Source organism: Channa argus, chromosome 1 (genome assembly GCF_033026475.1).
Source record: "Channa argus isolate prfri chromosome 1, Channa argus male v1.0, whole genome shotgun sequence".
Classification (NCBI taxonomy): domain Eukaryota; kingdom Metazoa; phylum Chordata; class Actinopteri; order Anabantiformes; family Channidae; genus Channa; species Channa argus.
This window is the reverse complement of record NC_090197.1, coordinates 4,562,628-4,588,854: the sequence shown is the minus strand read 5'-3', so window position 1 is coordinate 4,588,854 and position 26,227 is coordinate 4,562,628. Positions and strand designations below refer to the sequence as shown.

At 39.8% G+C, this 26,227-nt stretch overlaps 1 protein-coding gene and 3 gene segments (V, D, J or C); 2 read left to right on the top strand and 2 right to left on the bottom strand.

Annotated features, from left to right (window-relative positions):
- Positions 1–1,174: 1,174 nt before the first annotated feature.
- LOC137133705 (immunoglobulin kappa variable 6D-21-like) lies at positions 1,175–2,593 on the bottom strand. The segment is given in 2 exon segments: positions 1,175–2,046; positions 2,263–2,593. Coding segments are annotated over 2 exon segments (360 nt in total).
- Positions 2,594–4,440: 1,847 nt separating this feature from the next.
- On the top strand, positions 4,441–6,132 carry LOC137102360 (Ig kappa-b4 chain C region-like; the record flags this gene model as incomplete). The annotated part of the segment is given in 2 exon segments: positions 4,441–4,576; positions 5,631–6,132. Coding segments are annotated over 2 exon segments (465 nt in total), but the record flags the coding sequence as incomplete, so codon positions are not given.
- An 880-nt stretch (positions 6,133–7,012) lies between these two features.
- Positions 7,013–8,415, bottom strand: LOC137102061 (immunoglobulin kappa variable 6D-21-like). The segment is given in 2 exon segments: positions 7,013–7,656; positions 7,873–8,415. Coding segments are annotated over 2 exon segments (360 nt in total).
- Positions 8,416–17,152: 8,737 nt separating this feature from the next.
- LOC137102355 (immunoglobulin lambda-like polypeptide 5) lies at positions 17,153–24,436 on the top strand. Its single transcript, XM_067481793.1, has 3 exons — positions 17,153–17,288; positions 23,118–23,300; positions 23,982–24,436. The coding sequence occupies exons 1-3, from the start codon at positions 17,153–17,155 to the stop codon at positions 24,308–24,310; spliced, it is 648 nt and encodes a 215-aa protein (XP_067337894.1). The 3' UTR covers positions 24,311–24,436.
- The last annotated feature ends 1,791 nt before the right edge of the window (positions 24,437–26,227 follow it).

The window sequence follows — 26,227 nt, the reverse complement described above, 5'->3', positions numbered from 1 at the left end:
ATAAAGTACCTTATAGTGTTTTGCAAATAATTGTATTTCACAAAATTCCAAAAATAACATTTTAAATGTTGAAGATCATTTTCTCTCAAGCTTTGGGAGGTTTTTGTACAACATTGTTTCACTCTGTAAACAGGAAGCTATAATCCTGCTGACAGTAATAAACTCCTGCCTCTTCAGTCTGAACTCTACTGATCATCAATGCGGTTTTGTGAAATGTTGATCCAATCAATGTCAAAGATTTTCTGGACATGCAAAATAGAGGAAGTGTCTAAAAATGTCCTTAACTTCTGCTAAGATAAAAATGAAGGGAAGTGTATTTTTTTAATATATAGTAGCATGTCATTGGCGTACAGGCTGATAATTTAGGAGGTAGTGGATTGGAAGTTAGAACAGATTGTCCACTATTCACGGGGTCAGTGTTTCAATGTCCAGGTCCACCTGTTCATTAAACTGTCCTTTGATGCTGAGCCCCAAGTTGCTCTGAAGAATTACCCTAACCTACAAAGTGCTTAGGGTAATTCTAGAGAGCGGTTGGGTTTGTTTTTTTCAATGTCAGAGTTGTGTATTTCTAAAATCAGAGGCTTATATATGACGACTCGGTGACTTTTATCACTGCAGTACATGTTTAGTGCAGGAACCAGAATAGATGTCAACAATAAAAACTTTTCACTCTTAAACTAGTGAAGTTCATGTATGTAAATGATGTAAAACTGTATTCTATTGTATTTGATGATTATAGACAATACTGCAACATTTTAGCTGATATTGCAGTGATTGTTTAGTGCATCACTTTGTCTTCAGTCATTTAAATTTTAATTTCAGCAGCCTACTATTATTTTTCAGACATTATACTATACATCAGAAAAAAATGTCTATTTACAGCAGTGAATGGATGTTTAGTGTTTAATTGTCGGCCCCTGTTGATATTGAAGGATATCATCAATTATACGGTCAAACAATGGGATTCTTGATTCTTTTTAAAGTTTTATAAGTACTTTACATGGTTAAATGGAAATATATTGTGTCTTTAACTGACATGAGTCAGTGTTTTCAGTACCACATGTATCAGTCACAGTATGTAAGTAGAAATACTGGAGACATGTTTCATTCTTTTACAGTTTCTTCCTTGTGGACTGTACCTGACTAATACCTGGATCACAGGTGATGGGAACAAAAACACAATAAGAACATGATTTCTATGTATTTATTATGTACATTTGAGTGTATTGAATATAAATAATAAACTAAACCTCAGAGGAAATAAACGTCATCACACCACTTTTTTATTTCTTAGATCTAATTAATTAAATCATGTTTAATATTTAATGTGTTTGGGTTTTCTGGAACACCCTGTTATGTGTCAATACTTTTGTTTCTAAAAATGTTTTTTGATTTTCTAAATCAAATTAGTTTTATTTGTGGAGTTCTCATAATTGTTGTTTTTTTTTACTTTGCTTTTTAGACATTAATACAGATCTGTCATTAATTCAATTATAAGTTTCTTGTTACATTTCATCGTCTCATTGTAACAGTAAACAGTCAGTACAAATGACTGTTCAAGTTTTTATTTGTAGTACTATAGCAAAATACACAGAAATACATTATTTTCAACACTTATTGTGCATTTATTTGTTATGTTCTGTGTTACTGTACAAACCTTTAGTGTTTTAGTTTTTGAGCAGCTGTTAAGTCAGATCAGTTCCTCTTCAGCTCAGGGAGGTTTTTGTACGACGTTGTTTCACTGTGTGAGCGGGAAGCTGTTACCCTGCTGACAGTAATAAACTCCTGCATCTTCAGTCTGAACGCCACTGATGGACAGAGTGAAGTCAGTCCCAGAATAACTTGCACTGAAACGATCAGAAACTCCAGGCTGACGGATTGTAGTATCAGCAATGAGAAGTTTTGGAGGTGCTTCAGGTTTCTGAAGGTACGAGTTCATGTCATCACCTATAGCTTTATTGGTTTTACATCTGATGAGGACAGTCTGTCCTGGAGCAACAGACTGAGATCCAGGAGACTGAGTCACGGTGATTTGTCCTGATGAACCTGGAAACCATGAAAAAGAGGAGAAGGGTTATTGAGACAAATCCAGCTTGGACAAAGATGATCAGCATCCAAACAGAAGACGATCATTTGTTTAACATGGACAATAGATGGAAGAAGGTCAATGCTGCTTGTTTCAGTGTTTCTCCATCAGAGCAGAACATCATTGTCGTGAACCTGGTTTCATCCTGAAGCAAAGTTTTCACAAGAGAGTCTCACCCTGAACAAGGAGCCCCAGGGTGGACAGCAGTAGACTCAGAGACATCATCATTGTGCTGCCGGCGTGTCAGTGGCTCTGAAAGGCCTGGACAGACCCTGATCAACACTGGTCTCTTAACAGCTGGGAGACAGAGGCAGGACACATATGCAAACACACACAGTCACTCAGCTGGAACTGTCCTCAGTGGATCAGGGGGTTTCCCATCAGTGCAGCAGTGCTTTCAACCAAAAGCAAAGTTTCCACCTCAGTCCTTTCTGTAAGACTCTCTCCAGGCCTTTAATGTGGATCCTTTAGGAGTTTTTAACTGACTTACACACGTCTCTTATTTCACACTTTATGTTCTGTCTAGAAATTCTTCAAGTGTGTTTTCAGTGTCTTTTACTTTCTTTGTCTTTGAGACAAACACCACCAGTTACATGTAACTGTGAAAGAAGAGCAAACAAGTTAAAGCACAGAGGTCAGAGGACGTCACACTCCACAACAAGTAGATGGACAATGTGGACACATAGTTTTGTTTACAGCTGTTTTCTAAATGATCTTTGAATCTGTTTATATTTTAGTTTTCCAGTCAAATATTAGAGAAAATGTGTGATTGTACAGTTTGTTACAGTGATTTTTAGTTATTTATATTAACAAATGAAATCACTGATCTTTGACTTTTTATGATCCAAACTGATTCTGAATTTAGTTCATATGTTAACAAAGATGAAGTTTTGTAGGATTTCAGGGATGTGATGTTTATCTTTGGACTGTCTTCACTCATCAAGGGTTCTGATGCTGATCTTTGTCTTCATGGTTTTGTTCAGTTATTTTTAGCTGAAAACGTTTAAAGCTGAGACACTTAAACAGCCATTTTGGCTTTTTGAGAATATATAATTATGATGATTTTTTTTGTTTGAATAGACAGTTAGAAGCTGTAATGGAGCAATTATTTAGTGTTTTGCAAAATTGTGTGTGTGTGTGTGTGTGTGTGTGTTTAGTGAATTGCATCAGTCCCTACAGTGTGGAGTCATCAAGATTTAATAATTATAGAATATTATAAAGTAACAAGGTAATAAATGAGTTATTGAAAATATATTACACACTGATGTTCAGCATAACAGATACAGTGAATGATGTTTAGAGATTTTAACCATCAACTGGTGTTTGTGTACATTCAGTGAACTGTATCAGTCTCTGCAGTAGCTTCCAGCTGCAGCATCAGTTCAGTTTCTGTTCAGTCTGACTGAGGGAGGTTTTTGTACGATGCTTTTTCACTGTGTGAACACAGCTTGACTGTTGATTTCATGATAACTCTGACAGTAGTAAACTGCTGCATCTTCAGTCTGGACTCTACTGATGGTCAGAGTGAAGTCAGAGTTTGATCCACTGCCTGAAAAACGATCTGGAATCCCTGATGCTCGAGTGGTGGCATAGTAAATAAGGAGCTTAGGACGTTCTCCATCTTTCTGTTGGTACCAGGCTAAATAGTGATATGTGCTATAATAAACATCCTGACTGGTTTTACAGTTGATGGTTGTGGTTCCTCCCAGAGCAGAGCTCACTGCTCCAGGCTGAGTCACTGTGACCTGACCTCTGGACTCTGAGGACACAGAGACAAAAACAGAAAGCAGCATCATGGTTTTGTGGGCTTCATTTCAGAGGGATGGATGTTGATAGAGGAGAGGAGTTGGATTCTCTGGACTTTACCTGTGAAGCAGCAGCAGAGGAGAGTCCAGATGAGGACGGAGATCAGAGTCATGTTTTTGATGAGGAGGATTTCTGTGTCTTCTGTTGTCATGAAGGACAGCTGTCAGTCATCCAGTGTTCAACTCTCAGGACTATAAACTCTCCCAGAGCACTGGAGCATGGTGCTGCTGATGCAAAGTGGCTCTATGGAAATGATCACACTGACTCCAACAGGGACTTGGATCAATCTGATCAGGCTGATTATCAGTGGATTGATGAGTTTCTAATTAGTTTGGCTATTTATTATCTTTTTATTATTATAATTATGAGTTTGGTGAAAACATCTTTTGTCTTATTTGTAATAATTACAAACAATAAAAATTGTGTTTTTTTTATTATCATATATAGTAAAACATTTAATTCCCATTTTCCTGAATTGTTAATTATTAATGTAAAATTAAACTTAGAGGTTATTGTCAATTTCCATATCAGCTGTTTACAACCAATGACTCATTTTGTTGAGTTTGTTTGTTCCAAAGTCAGAGAGCCGTGTCTCTGTACAGTCAGAGGTTTTTGTACGACGACTCAGTCACTTTGTATCACTGTGGTGGACTTTTGGTGGAGGAACCAGACTGGATGTTGGAAGTAAGTCAAAGGTTTAAAAACTCTTATATTTCAGGAGCTTTTCTCCTTGTTATTCAGTTTTCCAGGTCAAATATTTGTGTTTCCATGTTACTTCACAGTAGTTAAGGAAATATTTTGTACTAAGAGACAACGTTGTTTTAGCAACTGAAATTTAAAAACTGGTTTTGATAAATATAAATTTTTAATACAGTGGATAAACCAGTAAATCTGATTTTAATGGTAAAGTTACATGTTGAGATGTTGCAGCTTTAGTTCAGTTGGACAAAGTCACAGAGTCGTGTCTCTGTACAGTCAGAGGTTTTTGTACGACGACTCAGTCACTTTGTATCACTGTGGCGCACGTTCGGTGGAGGAACCAGACTGGATGTTGGGAGTAAGTTTCTGATCAAATACTAAATCAAATCTTGTGAAGTCGTGTTTTAAATAGTTGCAGCAGGTGAAATGATCTGGTTTTCTTTGGAACAGATTCAGTATTTGTGTTTTTATTCCCCTCCTTCATCATGGAGGTGAACTCAGAGCAGTTTTACTAAACGTATCTTTCCATGTTCCTGTCAGGGTCAAAGTTAAACTACTTTAATCCACCACATTGAAAACTGCTTTGTGATCTTTGAATTTGACTTGTTTCCACTAAATTCTAACAGAGTAACGATAACTAGTGATGTTTGAAAATGACTTTATTGAATTTCTTGTTATTTGTTGCTGTAGATTTGAAATCATTTGATGTGTTTGATTGGGATTGAAATCCACATGAAGAACATTTGATTGTTGTCACATGGTGTTTTTCTGTCTCCATGTTTCCACTACATATTTGAAACTAATGTAGAGTTAAGATTTATGGGACATATTTCAGGTCAAACTGTCTGATGTTTGTCTCTGTCCTGATCTGCATGAGAGGTTTCTTAAAGGGAAGTGAAACAATGTGTGAGTCAGTGACTGGTGGAGCAGAACAACCATCTGACAGAAACTCTGTCAAGGACCAAATCCACTCTCACACAGTAAAGGCGTCCAACTGTGTGGTCTCTGTCCTCTAACTGACTGGTGTCTCCTACTGTAGGTGATGTCCGTCCCAGCCTGACCGTGCTGTCCCCGTCCAGCGAGGAGCAGCAGAAGGACAAGGTCTCACTCATGTGTCTGGCCAACAAGGGCTTCCCCTCAGACTGGACTCTGTCCTGGAAGGTGGACGACAGCAGCAGCGGCAGCAGCTGGGAGGAGACCAGGAGTCCCGGGGTGCTGGAGAAGGACGGACGCTACAGCTGGAGCAGCACCCTGAGGATCCCTGCAGACCAGTGGAGGAATGCAGGCTCTGTGACCTGTGAGGCCACCCAGGGCTCCCAGACTCCAGTCAGACAGACACTGAGGAGAGACCAGTGTCCCCAGTCCTGACGTGTTCCAGGGACTCTGCTACTGATGTCACTCTGCTCCCTCTCTCTGTATCTGTCTTTGTCTCTTAGTTTTGTTGCTTGTTGTAACTTTGATTGATTCAGTCCAATAAAAACCTGCTCATCCAGTCTGTAGTTTTCATGTGTGTTGATGGAAAATAAACTCATGTTTCTGTGCTCATAGTTTCATTAGATCCACTCATGATGAACTCCACTTAGTTCAAACTGTGAGACCCACATAAACAATGGACCTTACAGGTTCATACATTGTAACTCTTCCACTTTTATTTGGGTTCTCAAGTTGAAAGCTTTGGTCGTTAGTAGAGATGTCAGTTGATTCAAATGTTTAAATTGTAATTAATCAGACAAAAATAAATGGAAATGTTTTCAATCAGATTTTACTGTAAAGAGACATTTTTCAAGTTTTAATACTCTTATCAACACGTGGACACATGGTACTGATGATACTGACTGAGTGATGCTAATTAAATGACAACTGTGTGACAATTAATAAGTCCTACAGTTGGATGCAAAAGTTTGCATTTTGCTATTGTTAGATGGAAAAACAAGTCATTTTTTTCATCATCATATCATTTACGGAACATTCAGCTGGTACAAATGTTCCTTCATCAGAAATAATTAAAGCTCATTTTTAAATAATTGATGAAGAATGGACATTTTTGTTGCTTCTGATGGAAAAAGTCCATTTGTAGCAGCTGAATGTACATTATTACTATGTTACTGTAGGTTTAGGTTCAGATTGTGTCTCCTTACATGGGGGATGTAGGGGGATGCAAACGTAACTGTAAACCTATAAACCTGTGTCTGACACACACATGTGACAATTCCAACACAATTCCTCATGAAGCTGTGTGTGTGTGTGTGTGTGTGTGTTATTAGTATTGTGCTGTATATATGTGGATAAATAGTCAAGAAGGTCACAGTTGATGGGAACAAAAACTAAACAAGAACATGATTTCTATTTTTTAATATGTTCATTTAAGTGCATTGAATAGGAAAAAAATGTTTATTTAAAAAAATCTTATAATGTGTGGAGTTAAAAGAAACTTATTTATATATTTACTAAGATTTTTGACTTTTTAGACATTAAGACAGATCTGTCATTATTTCAATCAACATTTCATCGTCTCATTGTTACAGAAAACAGTCAGTACAAGTAACAGTTTAACAGCAGGTAAAACTCAGTTTTTATTAGTATTAAGCAATATTAGTATTAGTAAAAGTATTTTAATAAATGATCTGTTTCTGTGAGTTTGTGCTTTGACTTGTTATGTTCTGTGTTACTGTACAAACCTTTAGTGTTTTAGTTTCATTACAGTTGTTGTCAGATCAGTTCCTCTTCAGCTCAGGGAGGTTTTTGTACGACGTTGTTTCACTGTGTGAGCGGGAAGCTGCTACTCTGCTGACAGTAATAAACTCCTGCATCTTCAGTCTGAAGTGCACTGATGGACAGAGTGAAGTCAGTCCCAGAATAACTTGCACTGAAACGATCAGAAACTCCAGACTGACGAGTTGTAGCATATCTCACAAGAAGTCTTGGAGCTTCTCCAGGTTTCTGAAGGTACCAGTGCAGGTAGTTACTAATACTCTGACTGGATTTACATGTGATGGTGACAGACTGTCCTGGAACAACAGACTGAGATCCAGGAGACTGAGTCAGGGTGATTTGTCCTGATGAACCTGGAAACCATGAAAAAGAGGAGAAGGGTTATTGAGACAAATCCAGCTTGGACAAAGATGATCAGCATCCAAACAGAAGAGGGTCATTTGTTTAACATGGACAACAGATGGAAGAAGGTCAATGCTGCTTGTTTCAGTGTTTCTCCATCAGAGCAGAACATCATTGTGCTGAACCTGGTTTCATCCTGAAGCAAAGTTTTCACAAGAGAGTCTCACCCTGAACAAGGAGCCCCAGGGTGGACAGCAGTAGACTCAGAGACATCATCATTGTGCTGCCGGCGTGTCAGTGGCTCTGAAAGGCCTGGACAGACCCTGATCAACACTGGTCTCTTAACAGCTGGGAGACAGAGGCAGGACACATATGCAAACACACACAGTCACTCAGCTGGAACTGTCCTCAGTGGATCAGGGGGTTTCCCATCAGTGCAGCAGTGCTTTCAACCAAAAGCAAAGTTTCCACCTCAGTCCTTTCTGTAAGACTCTCTCCAGGCCTTTAATGTGGATCCTTTAGGAGTTTTTAACTGACTTACACACGTCTCTTATTTCACACTTTATGTTCTGTCTAGAAATTCTTCAAGTGTGTTTTCAGTGTCTTTTACTTTCTTTGCCTTTGAGACAAACACCACCAGTTACATGTAACTGTGAAAGAAGAGCAAACAAGTTAAAGCACAGAGGTCAGAGGACGTCACACTCCACAACAAGTAGATGGACAATGTGGACACATAGTTTTGTTTACAGCTGTTTCCAAATGATCTTTGAATCTGTTTATATTTTAGTTTTCCAGTCAAATATTAGAGAAAATGTGTGATTGTACAGTTTGTTACAGTGATTTTTAGTTATTTATATTAACAAATGAAGTCACTGATCTTTGACTTTTTATGATCCAAACTGATTCTGAATTTAGTTCAGATGTTAACAAAGATGAAGTTTTGTAGGATTTCAGGGATGTGATGTTTATCTTTGGACTGTCTTCACTCATCAAGGGTTTTGATGCTGATCTTTGTCTTCATGGTTTTGTTCAGTTATATTTAGCTGAAAACGTTTAAAGCTGAGACACTAAAACAGCCATTTTAGGTTCTTGAGAATATAGAATTATGATGAATTTTTTTGTTTGAATAGACAGTTAGAAGCTGTGATGGAGAAATTATTTAGTGTTTTGCAAAATTGTGTGTGTGTGTGTGTGTTTAGTGGATTGCATCAGTCCCTACAGGGTGGAGTCATCAAGATTTAATAATTATAGAATATTATAAAATATTATCAAGTAACAAGGTCATAAATGAGTCTTTGTAAAGATGTTAAACACTGATGTTCAGCATAACAGAAACAGTGAATGATCTCGATTTTAACCATCAACTGGTGTTTGTGTACATTCAGTGAACTGTATCAGTCTCTGCAGTAGCTTCCAGCTGCAGCATCAGTTCAGTTTCTGTTCAGTCTGAGGGAGGTTTTTGTACGATGCTTTTTCACTGTGTGAACAACCACTGACTGTTGATGCTGTGGAGACTCTGACAGTAGTAAACTGCTGCATCTTCAGTCTGGACTCCACTGATGGTCAGAGTGAAGTCAGAGTTTGATCCACCATCTGTAAAACGACTTGGAGTCCCTGGCACTTGGCTGTTAACATAATAAAAGAGCAGTTTGGGACGTTCTCCATCTTTCTGTTGGTACCAGGCTAAATTGTTCCCATTATTAACATTCTGACTGGTTTTACAGTTGATGGTTGTGGTTCCTCCCAGAGCAGAGCTCACTGCTCCAGGCTGAGTCACTGTGACCTGACCTCTGGACTCTGAGGACACAGAGACAAAAACAGAAAGCAGCATCATGGTTTTGTGGGCTTCATTTCAGAGGGACGGATGTTGATAGAGGAGAGGAGTTGGATTCTCTGGACTTTACCTGTGAAGCAGCAGCAGAGGAGAGTCCAGATGAGGACGGAGATCAGAGTCATGTTTTTGATGAGGAGGATTTCTGTGTCTTCTGTTGTCATGAAGGACAGCTGTCAGTCATCAGTGCTTTCGTCGCAGGCTAACGAAGAAAATTCAAACTTCACTCCTTTTGCCTCCAACTCTCTGTTAATATCAGATGAAACTTCTTCAATCCTCCTTGACACAGTGCTACGAGCCAGGAAAACATTGGAGAACTGTTGCTTTTTCTCAGGACAAATGTTCTCTATCATTTTCATCACACAGTCTTTAATAAATTCGACCTCAGTAAAAGGTTTGCAGTTCTTGGTAATCAGCGTTGCCTTTGTGCTATTTTCATTCAACTCTTGTGAAAAAGCTGCTGTGCCATTAAACCAGCTTCAAGTTGCTTCAAATTTTCACTGTGTTGTTGCCAGTTAGCTTGTTGTAATTAGCATGTTTCTCTGGTAGCGCCTCTTTATATTGACTCCTTGAACACAGCCACAGTCTCTTGGCAAATTAGGCAGAGACAGTTGTTTCGCAACTCAGTAAAAAAATATTCCGATTTCCACTTGTCCTGGAAACGGCGGCACTCGCTGTCAACTTTCCTTTTCTTCCTTCCAGTTTCCATTTTAGAAATGGGCACAAAACAGATCAGGCCAAAAACGGGGTCGCGAGAGTTCGGCCACAAGTTTACTGCCATCTTGTGGTGAAATATAAAATTGCTTTTTTTTCGTGTGTATTTTATACTGTGGACAACAGTACTGGCGGGACATAGATTATTGATTTTATGACAGAGGTTTCGGGCCAGTGGAAATATAAACGCGACCGCATTTGGCCCGGGGGCCGGACTTTGGGCATGTCTGCTGTAGAGAGTCATCGTACAGACTTGTGGCCGTTTGTAGGAATGACCTCCTGTACCTTTCTTTGTCACAGACACACACACAACCACACAGCCGCACAGCCATGAGGTGATGGAGCGGTCAACCTGCATCTTCAGCAGCTTCTCTCTCAGCAGGACAGGCTGGATTTTATTAAAGGCACTGAAGAAATCAAAGAACATGATAATCACAGCGCTGCCCACTTTGTCCAGGTGAGAGAGCCCCCGCTGCAGCATGAATGTGATGGCATCACACACTCCTCCAACCTGGGGGCGATAAGCAGTAGAACACCTAATTAACAGGTTGTTGTGTCCATGACAATCACTGGATCTGTGACAAGGGGCAAAACCACATGGGAACACGTTTCACTTCTTACTGAGAATACGGAAACTTCTCCGTTCGGTTATACAAGGACTGCATGGCCTGTAATAATGGCTCCTGTACCCAATACTCCCACAATAGCCCCCCTTCTCAAAATTAAAGAGTTGTTCCACTGTTTAATGGCTAGGACAGACAACCAGTCCAAGACTTTTTTCTTAGCACCCTGCCAAAGGCTTTTCCAGGGACTCGGAGCAGTGTTCAGAGTCTTGGGGGTTTGGAGCCTATCCCAGCTGTCACAGGGTGAGAGGCAAGTCCACCCTGGATATGTCTCCAGTCTATTTCAGGGCCAACACAGACAGACAAACATTTATAATCAATTTACAACAAAGTCATCTCAAGCCACTTTACAGAATAAAGTCCAGACTACACAAGTATGTAGAAGCAACCCAACAATTCCCCCTTGAGCAAGCCCAGGGCAACAGTGGAGAGGAAAAACTCCCTTTAGCGGGAGGGTGGGCGGCCATCTGCCTTGACCGGTTGGGGTGAGTTGAAAGTGAAGCGAGTAAAGAAAAGAATATCAAAAAGCAACAACAAAACGACAACAAAAAGCAAAAACAAAACATTATACAGGTTGGTAGGACACAAAATGAATAGCATACAGTGCTGACAAATAAATGTATAGGGAAAAAGGGGAGGGGAGCTCATTGCAGTTGCAGGAGTCCCCCAACACTCTAAACCTACAGCATCTTAAGTAGGAGCTAGTGCAGGTTGAGTGAGCAGTTTTAACTATAAGCTTTATCAAAAAGGAAGGTTTTAAGCCAAGTCTTAAAAGTAGAGAGGGTGTCTGCTCCCCGAATTTGGATTGGAAGCTGGTTCCACAGGAGAGGAGCTTGATAGCTAAAGGCTCTGCCTCCCATTCTACTTTTGCAAACTCTGGGAACCACAAGTAGGCCTGTATTCTGGGATCGAAGTGGTCTAATTGGGCGATACAGAACTATGAGATCTTTTAAATATGATGGAGCTTGACCATTAACAGCTTTGTATGTAAGGAGCAGGGTTTTGAATTCTATTCTAGATTTAATGGGAAGCCAATGGAGAGAAGCTAGTGAAGGTGAAATATGATCTCTTTTTCCTAATCCAGTCAGCACTCTTGCTGCAGCATTTTGGATTAATTGAAGGCTTTTTAGAGAGTTATTAGGACACCCCAGAAGTAGGGAATTACAGTAGTCCAAACTAGAAGTAACAAATGCATGGACCAGTTTTTCGGCATCACTTTGAGACAGGATGCTTCTAACAACAAGGGCTGTTCTAGAGATTTGTCTTATATGTGATGTAAACGTCAAATCCTGGTTAAAAATAACTCCAAGGTTCCTCACCGCAGTACTGGAGGCCAAAGTTATGTCATCTATGGTAATTATATTGTTAAACAGAAAATTTCTCAACTTTTTAGGCCCAAAATGAATAATTTCAGTTTTGTCTGATATTAGAAGTAGGAAATTGTAGGACATCCAGGTCTTTATGTCTTTTAGACATGCTTCAAGTTTGACTAATTGGTTTGTATCTTCTGATTTCACAGAGAAATATAGGTGGGTATCATCTGCATAGCAGTGGAAGTTTATGGAATGTTTCCTAATAATTTTGCCTAAAGGTGACATATACAGATTGAAAAGTATTGGTCCTAACACAGAGCCCTGTGGAACTTCATAACTAACTTTGGTGCATAAAGAAGAGTCATCATTAACATGAACAAGTTGGAATCTGTCTGACAAAAGATTTCAACCAATGCAGTGTGGTTCCTTTAATCCCAAATCCATGTTCTAGTCTCTGTAATAATATGTTGTGGTTAATGGTGTCAAATGCGGCACTAAGGTCTAGTAAGACGAGCATGGACACAAGTCCATTATCTGAAGCCAAGAGAAGATCATTGGTGACTTTTACCAGTGCTGTTTCTGTACTGTGATGAGCTATAAATCCTGACTTAAAGTCTTCATACAAATTATTCCTGTAAAAGTGGTCACATAATTGTTTTGCAACTACTTTTTCAAGGATTTTAGGAATAAACGGGAGATTTGATATTGGTCTATAGTTGGCTGGATCAAGACAAGGTTTTTTAAGTAATGGTTTGATTACAGCAACTTTATAGGCCTTTGGTACATAAGCCAGTTTCTAAAGATATATTAATCAAATCTAATATGAATGTGTCTATTAAAGCTAGAACATCTTTAAGCAATTTGGTTGGAACAGGTTCTAAATGACATGTTGTTAGTTTTGAGGAGGCGATAATTGAACTTAGCTCAGTGAGATCTATGGGTGAAAAGCAGTCTAAGAGGGATTGAGGATTCTCGAGCTGTTCTACATGAATATGTATCTGTAATATTTGGGGGGAGGATCTGGTGAATTTTTTCCCTAATGGCTACAATTTTATTAGTAAAGAAAGTCATGAAGTCATTGCTGCTCAGAGTTAAGGGAAAACTAGGCTCAACAGAACTATGGCTCTTAGTCAGCCTGGCTACTTCTCTGCCCATCTGCTAACCTGCTTGCTAATCAGTCTGACCTCTCTGCCTGGTGGCTCATCATTTTATCTGCCTGTTTGCAACCCACTACCCCCAGCCACTGTTTGGACTGCTGTCCTGTCCTTTATATGCAATACAATAGGGACATTGTGCTGTCCTGCTTTGGACTCTGGACTCCTGCTCTGCCTGACCTCTGTGTTTTTGGACTGTTTCTGTTGTCCTTGTGTAGCATGTGTATTAATGTAACAGATTTATATTTCACCAGAAATCCACCAGTTTCTTCTTATTGATGTTGTTTTATTTTAATAAGTATTTGTCTCTGTGCATTATATATAATTTTTGAGGGAGCATTTAATTCATTCATTTTATTTTCCATACGTGACCTTTGACAAGTCAGTGATGTCACTTCCTGCAGATTTGTGCAGCTTTCCTGAGTCGGCCAGTGGTCTTGCTGAGGAGAGGTCCATGTAGGAGCCTGGTCAAATGATGTTGCTGTACAGAATTTTGATTTCATTTACTGAATTTTGAGGAGAGAAAATAAATTCCTTTCCAGTTGGCAAAACCGCTGTGGTCCTCACTTCATTCCACATCACTCAAACACAACGCAGGTTTTCTTCCACTAAGAGAAGAGGTTTCAGTTGAGCTACCGGCTACACTTGCACTGTGGTGATTAGTTTATTTAGATGCCTTTACTCCTGAATTTAGGTTTGTGGCAACAAATGGTAATTTTGTGATTATTAGTGTAACACAGCTCTCACACTTATGAGATCCTTTATCTTTATTATTATTATTTTTATTTCGCCATTTTTCGATCATTTGTTTTCCTACCACCACTTCAGCTCTACCTTCACCTCACCGTTTGTCTTCCTAAACGTAGGTCTCTTTTAGGACTGGTGGGCTGTTACTTTTCTTATTAATAACTTTTATACTTTTTATTATATTTCACTTTTATTAACTTTTCTTCCAATAGAAAATGAATGGCCACTTAAAACTTCCCTTCAACTTGCCTCTTTTCATCTGTCATCATACTTTGGAGTAGAAACTTCATTTAAAGTTTATACGGGTCTAGTCCCTTTCAACTTTTTCTGTGTTGATCAGCTTCTTTGTATCTTTTATACTTTTTGAATAATCGCAGTTTTAGTTTTAGGCAACTTTTGGAGCTTTTTCACCTTTTCCATTAGTGTGTATTGCAGAATGTTGGAGCAGCTAGAGTGGGTGACATCACACACACTAACTTTTCAGCTTCCACTTTAGCAACTTTTTTCCCACTTTTCCTTCTTTCTTTCAGTCAACTCTAATCTTACATAAACAAACTATATCAGAATGTAGGTATTTTTGTCTTCTTTCAGTAAATGTAACTCTCATAGTCACAGGACTGACGGTTCTTTCTCTAAGTGTCCAGAAGCAGAGAGAGTGCCGTCTGAAACTCCCATTGGAGCCCATTATAACAGAGGTTCTTAAATTCTAATCAAATCACAAACAGGGGGCTGTTTTAAAATCGCCACCACATCTTCATTTTATTGAGTATCTTCAAATAAAGTACATCAGTGTGTTCGTTGAAGCCTTTTGCCGCTCACAGTTTTTTAATTTTTTTGATAAGACTAAAACTTTTTCATATCGTGTGAAGAAACCCACTTTCAAATTAAAAGCTCTTTTCCACTTTTTTTCAGTTTTTCAGTATTAAAATGGTCCCTTCATTTCTAAATAGGAGAGTAGTAGTTCTTTCTTTCTCCTTTTGTTTGTAGTTATCTCTCTTCAGCGTTTGTGGTTTTGAAAGTGCGCAAGCCTCCACTCTCTGCAGCTTCTGAGCAGTCGGCCTCTACCGGGCAACTTAACAGCTCTCCCACGTAATTTCCTTGGAAATTGCCTTTTCTAGTTTAATGGTAGAGGTTTGTTATGTTTATGAATCACTGTTTTTGCAGCGTTTACTAATTAATAAAATGAGCCAACAAATGAGTCTTTGTAAAGATGTTACACACTGATGTTCAGCATAACAGATACAGTGAATGATCTCGATCTTTTGATCTTTAACCATCAACTGGTGTTTGTGTACATTCAGTGAACTGTATCAGTCTCTGCAGTAGCTTCCAGCTGCAGCATCAGTTCAGTTTCTGTTCAGTCTGACTGAGGGAGGTTTTTGTACGATGCTTTTTCACTGTGTGAACAACCACTGACTGTTGATGTAGTGAGCACTCTGACAGTAGTAAACTGCTGCATCTTCAGTCTGGACTCGACTGATGCTCAGAGTGAAGTCAGAGTTTGATCCACTGCCTGAAAAACGATCTGGAATCCCTGATGCTCGAGTGGTGGCATCATAAATGAGCAGTTTAGGACGTTCTCCATCTTTCTGTTGGTACCAGGCTAAAAGATGTTTGTTGTTCCAAAGGTTAACATTCTGACTGGTTTTACAGTTGATGGTTGTGGTTCCTCCCAGAGCAGAGCTCACTGCTCCAGGCTGAGTCACTGTGACCTGACCTCTGGACTCTGAGGACACAGAGACAAAAACAGAAAGCAGCATCATGGTTTTGTGGGCTTCATTTCAGAGGGACGGATGTTGATAGAGGAGAAGAGTTGGATTCTCTGGACTTTACCTGTGAAGCAGCAGCAGAGGAGAGTCCAGATGAGGACGGAGATCAGAGTCATGTTTTTGATGAGGAGGATTTCTGTGTCTTCTGTTGTCATGAAGGACAGCTGTCAGTCATCCAGTGTTCAACTCTCAGGACTATAAACTCTCCCAGAGCACTGGAGCATGGTGCTGCTGATGCAAAGTGGCTCTATGGAAATGATCACACTGACTCCAACAGGGACTTGGATCATTCTGATCAGGCTGATTATCAATGGTTCAGTTTGTTTGTAAATTTTTTCTAGACATTTATTTCAAAATCATTTCTTTTGTATTCAAATACATAAACAGGGATTAGTTTGGAAATTAATATACTGTATTTTTAAAAGTAAAATATAAACATTCAGGAAATTAGTGACATTATGTTTATGGCCACTTTTACAGCAACTGACTTTTCTTTTACACTTACAATTTATTCACGGAAGTGAATGGGAAAGCTGTATGTTTGGTGTGTTCACAGCATGTTGCAGTGCTGAAAGAATATAACCGTCGTCGCCACTATGTGAGTCTTCATGCCGACAAATATGACAACTTTCAAGGACAGTGGAGAAGAGAGAAGGTGAATGAACTTTTTTTCAACAAACTGAGTAAAAGGCATGTTAGTATTAGGCAGAGCCAGAGTGGGAGCTACAGCAAGTGCTGCCTTAAGATCACTAAAGGCTTCTTTTCCTTCAATAGTCCACTTAATTTTATGACGTGCAGAAAGTTGTTTACCATGCACCATAGCAGACAGCGAAGCTTCACACAAAGAGTAATTTGGGATCCACTGTCTGCAGAATGATGTCATGCCAAGGAAACTCATCTTCTGTTTTTTTGTAACAGGCATAGGAATATTTTGAATTGCAAGAATTTGTGTTTGGCCCTCTGTGGTGATCACATGGCCCAGATATGTCACTTTTTGCTGCACAAACATCTACGTACTGTAAGATCACTGAAAATTAAGATCTTGGAGGTTTCTGTTGAGAGCTTGATGAAAGTAACCTGGACTCTCAGAATAGCCCTGAGGACAACGGGTCCAAGTATTCTGGAAGTCCTCTCCCCACTTGTTAGCATTTCTTTTTGGATGAGTGACTTTGTCAATTGCTTCTTTAATGTCCAATTCTGTCCAGGGGCGGAAAACAAGTTGGGGGCCATGAACTCCTCTCACCTCAATCATAGGGAAAGTTAGGACATGCATACCATCTCTTTTCTGTTCTTCAAGATTGGGGGGAAAGTTCTGTCCTTTTTTTTGTGCTCCTTCTGTGGCTGCTGCATTTTCTGATGGGGGAGGGCTGGCTTGGATTTCCCCCTTCTGTGCTGCTTGGCTCTGGTATGGTGGGGGAGGCAGTGGAGGAGCAGAGTCCAGATCTGGATCCACCTTGTAAAACTCAGACAATACAGGATGCAGAGGTTCAGTGTCAGAACAATCTTTTGGTCTATAAACTACATTTTCTGGTTCTTTCTGTTCTATTTGTATTCTGTCTTCTAAACATTCTACTCTCCCTCATGTGACATTCATCCTTCCACATACTAAATGCCTTCCAGTCAGGTTGGAACACCTTATGCTTTCTTTTACTTTGTTTGGACAAGGACTTGTGATGCTCTGCACTCTCCCTTTCTTTCCTTTCCAGTTTATCTTTTAACTGAGTTAACTGTCTGCTACTCAGACTACCCTCTTTAGAAAACCCCAATTCCCACCATTCAGTCAACTGATTACAACTACCCTTATATTTTTTTGACATTTCTTCACATAATGGTGACAAATCAGTTGAAGACTGTGCCCAGGCCAGGTGCTTATTTCTCTTATAGTACCCAGTACTAAACCCATTCCTCTAGTTGCCGTTCCCTAGTGCTATCTTTCCTCGTGCGACTCAGAATTTACTGCGCCGCATACAACAGTAGTCAATACCACAACGGTTCAACTAAGACAACGTCTTGTCAACTACCCAACCAGTAGTGAGTTTTATAGAGCTCTCTTACCAAGTTCTGGTCTGCTCGCGTTTTTCTCCATTGCTGTTTCATCGCCGTATTACGGTCCGTATCGCTCCTGGATTGGATCGGCGGGTGGGCTCCTCAGGACAAGAGCTTCTCAACCATAGGGAGGAATCAACTGTTACTTGTGTACACTGCTACTGTTCATCCATCAGAGTCCAGACCACGCGTCCAATCCCACTTTTCTAACACCAATTCTGTCGTGGCAAAAACTGTAAGGCAAGTTAGGAGGCAAAAAGGCAACTTACAAGTGAATGATAATGGTGAATTTAATCAGCAAAATGGAGAAACATGCAGAGCAGAACAGAGCTACACTCATGAGTGGTTCAATCAGATTGACCCAGATGTGTAGGTTGTTCAGCCTTTTATACATACAACTCAACAGCTGGGTTCACACAAAGAACAAAGGGATGAGTCAATGCAAATCAACCTTCATACAATGTGGTCACGAGTCTTATTTAGCAAGTTCATGTCACTTTGTCCTTTTGTCTTCATTGTCTTTTAAGTCCTTGAGATTGATGATTTGTGCTGGTTCCCGTGGGCTCCCTTCTGGGAAGCAAATGTTCAGGTGTAGGTAGGTTTATAGTTGATATCTACCTAACACACTTCGTTGTGTGGCCAGAGACAGGATGTCTTGCTGGGTTCATGTTCTGTTTTACTTTGTTTTGCTATTACTACATGTGTTTTCCTGCCCTCTTCATGGAGTGATTTTCAGTTGTTTACCTTTTCTTAATAAACCCTCTTTTCACATTTCAAACCTCCCCTTGCCCCAGGTTTACTAAAATTACAGGTTTACTAAAATTAAATATACACTCTATAAGTGTGACAAGAGCAACACAGTGCATAGGAAGGTGTGGAAGAGTTCTGTTTTCAGCAGTTTTTAGGATATTGGGAGTGAGTTTGCTGAGCGTCCAGAGTTTGGTAGATCATTCCACCATCATGGGATCATTGAGCTGAAGAGTTTTGCTTGGTGCCTTCTGTGTGGTGCTGGGACCACCAGATGTCGTTCATTGGCAGAGCCCAGCGGACAGGAGAGACTGTAGCACAGAATAAGGGAGTTGAGATAAGCAGTAGCCGTTGAGGGGATCACCCTGTAGGCAAGAGACAGAGCTCTGAACCTGATGCGAGCAGCTACAGGAAGCCAGTGTAGAGATCTGAAGAGTGAGGCGAGCTGTCGCATTTTGGATCATTTGCAAAGGTTTGATTGTGGATACTGGTAACCTCAGTAATCAAGTAGAGAAATGACCAGCGCCTGTACAATGAGTTGCGTTGTATATTCCGTGATGTAGGGTCGGATCTTCCTGATTGGCTGTCAATAATGATCCCCAGATTTCTGACCATCTTGGTGGGGACAATCACTGTAGATCCAGTGTTGATGCCAATGTTGTGTTGTGTTGAAGGTCTGGCTGGGAAGACAAGGACTTTGGTCCAGTGGAGTCGTTCGGTGGAAAGGACAGGAAAGCTGTGTGTCATCAGCATACCAGTGATTAGAAAGACCATGTGAGTGGATGATACAACCCAGGGATGTAGAATAGACATAAGAAAAAAGAGGACCAAGAACTGAACCCTGCTGCACACCGGTAGAGAGGCTATGAGAGTGAGAACATGCCCCTGCCAAGACACCTTGAAGGTTCATCCCCATAGGTAAGACTGAAGCCAGGCTAGAGCTGATCCAGAGATGCCCAAGTCAGAGAGTGTGGACAAGAGGATCTGATGGTTTACAGTGTCAAAGGCTGAAGATAGATCAAGTAGGATAAAGACACAAGACCGACTGACCTGCGACTTTTGCAGCTCGATGAGATTCTATGACAGTCAGGAGTGCTGTTCCTGTGGAGTGACCTTTTGAAGACAGACTGGTTGACATCAAGGAAGTTGTTCTTGAAAAGAAAGTGTAAGAATTGATTGAAGACTACTCGTTCCGTTGTCTTTGCCAGAAATGGAAGAAGAGAGACAGGTCTGTAATTCTCCACAAGGGAGGGATCAAGAGAAGGCTTCTTGAGCAGTGGGGTAATCTGGGCCTGCTTGAATGAGGTCGGAAAAGTGCCTGTTGTGAGAGATGTGTTGATAATTTGTGTAATATCTGGCATTATTGTGGGTGTTACTACTTGAAGGAGAGTGGAAAGGATCAGATCCAGAGAGCAGGTGGTCGGATGGTTAGAGAGGGGGAGGGTGGATACGTCATCCTCAGTCAGAGTTGAAAATGAGGACAGCAATGCAGTGTTGGAGGAAGTTAGCAGGATGTCATCACCTGGAGGAGAGAACTGTGAGCTGATGGCTGCCACCTTATTAGTAAAGAAGCCGGTAAATTGTTGGCAGTGAGAGACGTGGATGGAGGAGGTGGAGGTGGGTAGATGTGATTTAAAAGTGGAGAACAGCTTTCTGGTGTCTGAGGTGTTGCTGAGTTTCTCCTGGTAGTATTCAGTCTTTGGATCTTTTTCTCACAGTATCACTGGGCAAACAGATCCTGATACTCTGCAAAAGCAGATGCATTCTTGGATTTAAGCCACTTCCTCTCAGCACTCTTGAGTGTGGTGCGTTGCTCACAGATCCAGTCGGTGAGCCACGGATTAGAAGCTGAGCGACAAGCAGGTTTCTGTCTCGATGTTTCCACTACATAGTTTGGAACAGATTCAGTATTTGTGTTTTTATTCCCCACCTTCATCATGCAATTTTACTAATGTGAAACTGCTCTGCACATTATGTTTTTTGCATTTAAATGTCTAATTTGATGTGTTTGAAAGTGACAAATTATTGTGAAAAATTATTTAATGTAATCAAAGAAATTTTTAATGCTGATAAATTTGTATCTGACTAAATTCACAGGTGATCGTCATTTCTTTGTGACTTATAACGTTTAGAGATTAATTGTGCAGACCAGTGGTGAAGGGTGAACTCTGTGACCAGTGAGGCCAAACGGGGACTCACAGACTTCAGTCTCATAGAAAGAGACCAAAATTTAATAGTTCCATTAGGTCCAGTCTTACTGAAGTCAACTTGATTACTTGGAAATGATGTACAAAATAAAGCATGAAGTTCATGTTAGAGTGTAGTTAACTCTATAACATTTATATCAGGGTCCTTCTGCACACGACAAATCTATAATTCCCAGATTAAGTGAACCTGTGAACCTGTGACCTGCTTCATTTCACACATCAGTGTTGACTGATTACAACATGTGTTCTTATAAATACAAGATATCTGGATACATGTCACGTGTTCAGGTTCAGAATAAAACTGTCATTGAACTGTGTATGAAACAAGCAAATTAAAAAACGTGATTTTAAATTAAATGAAAAATTCTATTCTTTTTCAAAGCAAAAGAAACAAGTGTTGTCCTAAATTTCAACCTTAATGAATGTATCTACTTTAAATGTAATTAACCTTTAAAATACCAACAAAAAGTTAAAATAACCAAAAAATTATAATTATAGTATATTTCTATAAATTCTATATCACAATACTATGTTACGTAAAATATCAATGTCAGTCAGACTTTATCAATTTGTTTCTATTTCTCTCTGTCAGCTGCAAACATCAGTTCCTCTTCAGCTCAGGGAGGTTTTTGTACGACGTTGTTTCACTGTATGAACGAGTTGTAATCCTGCTGACAGTAATAAACTCCTGCATCTTCAGTCTGAACTGCACTGATGGACAGAGTATAATCAGGATCAGATCCACGTCCAGTGAAATGATCTGAAACTCCAGACTGACGGGTTGCTGCATCATAAATCAGGAGTTTAGGAGCTTCTCCAGGTTTCTGAAGGTACCACTGCAAGTTATTACCAACATATGAACTAACTTTACATCTGAATCCTGGTGAAATGAGGATTCAAGCAATGTCAATGATTTTCTGCACATTCAAACTGGAGGAACTATTGAGAAAATATGCTTTAATTTCTAACCAGATATTTGAAGGTTGAATGGTGTAAACTGGACTTTTTCTTCTTAGTTAACAATGTTTCACTAATTATCCAAACAGCTTCTTCAGTTTGGATTGATTTATAAGTAGCTACGTCGATAAGTAGCGAAACATTTCTAACTAAGAAAAGTTTTCACCAACCAACTATTCAAATAGGAATTTCCAGGTTTTTTGTTCACCTCAAAATATTCTTTGATGTTGAGCCAGAAGTTTCTCTGGAACCTTGTATAAAAATTCATGCAGTAGATGAACAAAAACATTAGAAAAAATGTTCTTGTTGCTTTATATTCATCTTAATCTTTAGATTTAATGATCTCGATAGACTTTAACCATCAACTGGTGTTTGTGTACATTCAGTGAACTGTATCAGTCTCTGCAGTAGCTTCCAGCTGCAGCATCAGTTCAGTTTCTGTTCAGTCTGACTGAGGGAGGTTTTTGTACGATGCTTTTTCACTGTGTGAACAACCACTGACTGTTGATGCTGTGAGCACTCTGACAGTAGTAAACTGCTGCATCTTCAGTCTGGACTCCACTGATGGTCAGAGTGAAGTCAGAGTTTGATCCACTGCCTGAAAAACGATCTGATATCCCAGATTGCCTCTCATCAGCCCTGGCAATGAGGAGTTTAGGAGCATCTCCATCTCTTTTACGGTACCAGTGCAAATAGTGTTTTCCACTTGAAGATCCTATATAAACTTTTGGATCAACCCTACAACTGATGGAGACAGTCCCCCCAACAGTAGAGCTCAGTGCTCCAGGCTGAGTCACTGTGACCTGACCTCTGGACTCTGAGGACACAGAGACAAAAACAGAAAGCAGCATCATCATCAGCATCACAGCTTCATTTCAGTGGGACGGATGTTGATAGAAGAAAGGAGTTGGATTCTCTGGACTTTACCTGTGAAGCAGCAGCAGAGGAGAGTCCAGATGAGGACGGAGATCAGAGTCATGTTTTTGATGAGGAGGATTTCTGTGTCTTCTGTTGTCATGAAGGACAGCTGTCAGTCATCCAGTGTTCAACTCTCAGGACTATAAACTCTCCCAGAGCACTGGAGCATGGTGCTGCTGATGCAAAGTGGCTCTATGGAAATGATCACACTGACTCCAACAGGGACTTTAATAAACTGATTATCAGTGGATTGATGAGTTTCTAATTATTTTGGCTATTTATTATCTTTTTATTATTTGGCAGTTTTCTGAAAACTTCTTTTTTTTTAAATAATAATTACAAACAATATGAAATTTTGGTTTTTTAAATAATCATATTTAGTAAAACATTTAATTCCCATTTTCCTGAATTGTTAATTATTAATTTAAAACTAAAGACATTTTGAGGTTATTTTCAATTTTCGTATCAGCTGAGACATGTTTACAACCAACGACTCATTTTGTTGAGTTTGTTTGTTCCAAAGTCAGAGAGCCGTGTCTCTGTACAGTCAGAGGTTTTTGTACGACGACTCAGTCACTTTGTATCACTGTGGTGGACTTTTGGTGGAGGAACCAGACTGGATGTTGGGAGTAAGTTTCTGATCAAATACTAAATCAAATCTTGTGAAGTCGTGTTTTAAATAGTAGCAGCAGGTGAAATGATCTGGTTTTCTTTGGAACAGATTCAGTATTTGTGTTTTTATTCCCCACCTTCATCATGGAGGTGAACTCAGAGCAGTTTTACTAAACGTATCTTTCCATGTTCCTGTCAGGGTCAAAGTTAAACTACTTTAATCCACCACATTGAAAACTGCTTTGTGATCTTTGAATGTGACTTGTTTCCACTAAATTCTAACAGAGTAACGATAACTAGTGATGTTTGAAAATGACTTTATTGAATTTCTTGTTATTTGTTGCTGTAGATTTGAAATCATTTGATGTGTTTGATTGGGATTGAAATCCACATGAAGAACATTTGATTGTTGTCACATGGTGTTTTTCTGTCTGTATGTTTCCACTACATATTTGAAAATAATGTAGAGTTAAGATTTATGGGACATATTTCAGGTCAAACTGTCTGATGTTTGTCTCTGTCCTGATCTGCATGAGAGGTTTCTTAAAGGGAAGTGAAACAATGTGTGAGTCAGTGACTGGTGGAGCAGAACAACCATCTGACAGAAACTCCTTCAAGGACCAAACCCACTCTCACACAGTAAAGGTGTCCAACTGTTTCGTCTTTGTCCTCTAACTGACTGGTGTCTCCTACTGTAGGTGATGTCCGTCCCAGCCTGACCGTGCTGTCCCCATCCAGCGAGGAGCAGCAGAAGGACAAGGTCTCACTCATGTGTCTGGCCAACAAGGGCTTCCCTTCAGACTGGACTCTGTCCTGGAAGGTGGACGGCAGCAGCAGCGGCAGCAGCTGGGAGGAGACCAGGAGTCCCGGGGTGCTGGAGAAGGACGGACGCTACAGCTGGAGCAGCACCCTGAGGATCCCTGCAGACCAGTGGAGGAATGCAGGCTCTGTGACCTGTGAGGCCACCCAGGGCTCCCAGACTGCGGTCAGACAGACACTGAGGAGAGACCAGTGTCCCCAGTCCTGACATGTGTTCCAGGGACTCTGCTACTGATGTCACTCTGCTCCCTCTCTCTGTATCTGTCTTTGTCTCTTAGTTTTGTTGCTTGTTGTAACTTTGATTGATTCAGTCCAATAAAAACCTGCTCATCCAGTCTGTAGTTTTCATGTGTGTTGATGGAAAATAAACTCATGTTTCTGTGCTCATAGTTTCATTAGATCCACTCATGATGAACTGGAAATTAAATCAAATAGATGCTTTGAGTTCATGTGGCTGTGGATCAAGAGGTAAAGCAGGTTGTCCACCACCTGCAGGGTCAGTGGTTTGATCCCAGCTCCTCCAGTCCACTTGTCAATGTGTCCATGAATGAGACTCACGTGTGTCTGTCTCACTTGGAAGTCGCTGTGTAAAAGTCTGATAAATGACTAAATGTGTTTAAAATCCAAGATTTTACTTCTGTAAAATAATTATTTTATCAAGTTCAATTCAGGCATAATAAATCAATCCATATTTACCAGATATAATGAAGCTGAATAGAAAACTGCTTCTTTAAACTTTGATTTGGTGAGAAACATGATTGTTGAAATATTTCAGTAAAATTTGTAACTGTCTGTTATTGACAAACTGCTGTCATGTATCTGTATAAATCTGCATCTGAGAAGAATTTATTACATCAGAAATATGAACAAGGATATTAGTACATTACATCATTAATAGAAGAAAACAAGAACAACCCCTGGTTTCTATTCAGCACTGTAGCCAGACTGACTAAGAGCCATAGATCTGTTGAGCCTAGTTTTCTCTTAACTCTGAGCAGCAATGACTTCATGATTTTCTTTACTAATAAAATTGTAGCCATTAGGGAAAGAATTCACCAGATCCTCCCCCCAAATATTACAGATACATCTTCATGTACAGCAGTGCTAGAGTCATCAATAAGGCCCAAATCCCTGTTAGACTGCTTTTTACCCATAGATCTCTCTGAGCTAACTTCAATTATTACCTCATCTAAACCAACAACCTGTCTGCTAGACCCTATTCCAACTAAGCTGCTCAAGGAAGCTTTACCCTTAATAGATACGTTTGTATTAGATATCATCAATCTATCTTTAGAAGCAGGTTATGTACCACAGGCCTATAAGGTAGCTGTAATTAAACCACTACTTAAAAAACCCTGTCTTGACCCAGGTGTTTTAGCAAATTACAGACCAATATCTAATCTCCCCTTTATTTCTAAAATAATTGAAAATGTAGTCGCAAAACAATGATGTCATCACCTTCATAGGAATAATTTGTATGAAGACTTTAAGTCAGGATTTAGAGTTCATCATAGTACAGAAACAGCACTGGTAAAAGTCACCAACGATCTTCTCATGGCCTCAGATATGGACTCATCTCTATACTTGTTCTGTTAGACCTTAGTGCTGCATTTGATACCATTGATCATAACATTTGATTACAGAGACTGGAACATGAAATTGGAATTACAGGAACTGCACTAGGTTGGTTTAAATCTTATCTATCTGATAGATTTCAGTTTGTTCATGTTAATGATGAATCCTCCATGCACACAAAGGTTAGCTATGGAGTTCCACAAGGCTCTGTGTTAGGACCACTACTTTTTACTTTATATATGTCTCCGTTAGGCAACATTATTAGAAAACACTCCATAAATTTCCACTGTTATGCTGCTGATACCCAGCTATATTTATCTATGGAACCAGATGAAAATAATCAGTTAATAAAGCTTCAAGCCTACAAGACATAAAGGCCTGGATGTCCCACAATTTCTTACTTTTAAACTCAGACAAAACTGAAGTCATAGTATTTGGGCCGAAAAAATCTCAGAGATATGATGTCCAACCATATTGTTACCATAGATGGCATAAGTCTGGCCTACAGTACTACTGCAAGGAACCTTGGAGTTATGTTTGATCAGGATCT

Coding starts and splice junctions, on each gene's coding strand:
- LOC137102355 (XM_067481793.1), top strand. CDS start 17,153: ATGGGGGAGGGCTGGCTTGGATTTCCCCCTTCTGTGCTGCTTGGCTCT. Junction 17,289..23,117: donor ACAGGATGCAGAGGTTCAGT/GTCAGAACAATC, acceptor AGACATTTTGAG/GTTATTTTCAATTTTCGTAT. Junction 23,301..23,981: donor AACCAGACTGGATGTTGGGA/GTAAGTTTCTGA, acceptor CTCCTACTGTAG/GTGATGTCCGTCCCAGCCTG.